Source organism: Triticum dicoccoides, chromosome 1A (genome assembly GCF_002162155.2).
Source record: "Triticum dicoccoides isolate Atlit2015 ecotype Zavitan chromosome 1A, WEW_v2.0, whole genome shotgun sequence".
Taxonomy (NCBI): Eukaryota; Viridiplantae; Streptophyta; class Magnoliopsida; order Poales; family Poaceae; genus Triticum; species Triticum dicoccoides.
The window spans coordinates 19,301,948-19,303,053 of record NC_041380.1 but is presented as its reverse complement, the minus strand read 5'-3'; the positions used below and the strand labels follow the sequence as shown (position 1 = coordinate 19,303,053).

The window sequence follows — 1,106 nt, the reverse complement described above, 5'->3', positions numbered from 1 at the left end:
AAGAGACCATTTGAACAATGATAAAATGCAACACGAAGTCATCATCATGTCCCTCCCTTCCATATAAAGCCGGTACTGAGATTTTCACTGAGACCAGTGATTGGTCACCATATCTTTAAGCATATGTTGCTTCATATGCACCTCAACAATTGTAAAAAGTGTGTCTATGTACAATCTAGAACATTTCAGATAATAAGGTCACACAATTCACATCGCTAGCCACCAAAGAGATGCAATTAATTATTACTCCTTAATTGGTAGTACTTCAATTAAACCAAGTTTCACAATCATTAATTGTGTTAGGATCATATGACTGCACTTCATAAATAGGTAGTTAATGCACATGACTCAAATTATATTTTGGGATGAAAATCCAAATATGGCATGAATGTAATAATTACCAGCAATGTCCTTGTGACAAGAACTTTCTTTGTCTTTTATTCTCATGTTTGAACTAGTATAGGTCGGGGTTACACATGATGGTACACATCACTTTATTTATCATCGTTACACTGAACACTCAATTGACTAAACAACGATGATCCGCCGGGCTAGTACTATAGCTCTTCGTTTCCTTGGCCCCCGATGCCTATACCATTACTCCTGATGGTTGCTGTTGTGGATAAGGTTGCTGAGGTTGGTTTGTCTGCAGAGGGAATGGTTGTTGGGGTTGCTGGGGAATTATTTGTACTACTTGTTGGGGTTGGGGAGATGGTTGTTGTGGTTGCTGGAGGAACGGTTGTTGTGATTGCCGAAGGAACTATTGTTGTGGTTGTAGAGGGAATGGTTGTTGGGGTTGCTGAGGAATTATTTGTGCTGATTGCTGGGGAAATGGTTGTTGCGGTTGCAGCGGGAATGGTTGTTGGGGTTGCTGGGGAAATGGTTGTCGTGACTGGGAAAATGGTTGTTGGGGTTGCTGGGGAATTATTTGTACTACTTGTTGGGGTTGGGGAAATAGTTGTTGTGGTTGTTGGAGGAATGATTGTTGTGGTTGCCGGAGGAACGGTTGTTGTGGTTGCAGAGGGGATGGTTGTTGAGGTTGCTGAGTAATTATTTGTGCTGGTTGTTGGGGAAATGGTTGTTGCGGTTGCAGGGGAAATGGTTGT

At 41.9% G+C, this 1,106-nt stretch overlaps 1 protein-coding gene across 1 annotated transcript in view; it reads right to left on the bottom strand.

Annotated features, from left to right (window-relative positions):
• Nucleotides 1-84: 84 nt before the first annotated feature.
• The window catches only part of LOC119350135 (gamma-gliadin-like), a 1,838-nt gene continuing 816 nt past the window's right edge, over nucleotides 85-1,106 (bottom strand). The window contains exon 2 of the mRNA XM_037618115.1: nucleotides 85-175. Within this exon, the coding sequence (XP_037474012.1) occupies nucleotides 85-175 (91 nt within the window). The remainder of the gene's footprint in view (nucleotides 176-1,106) is intronic.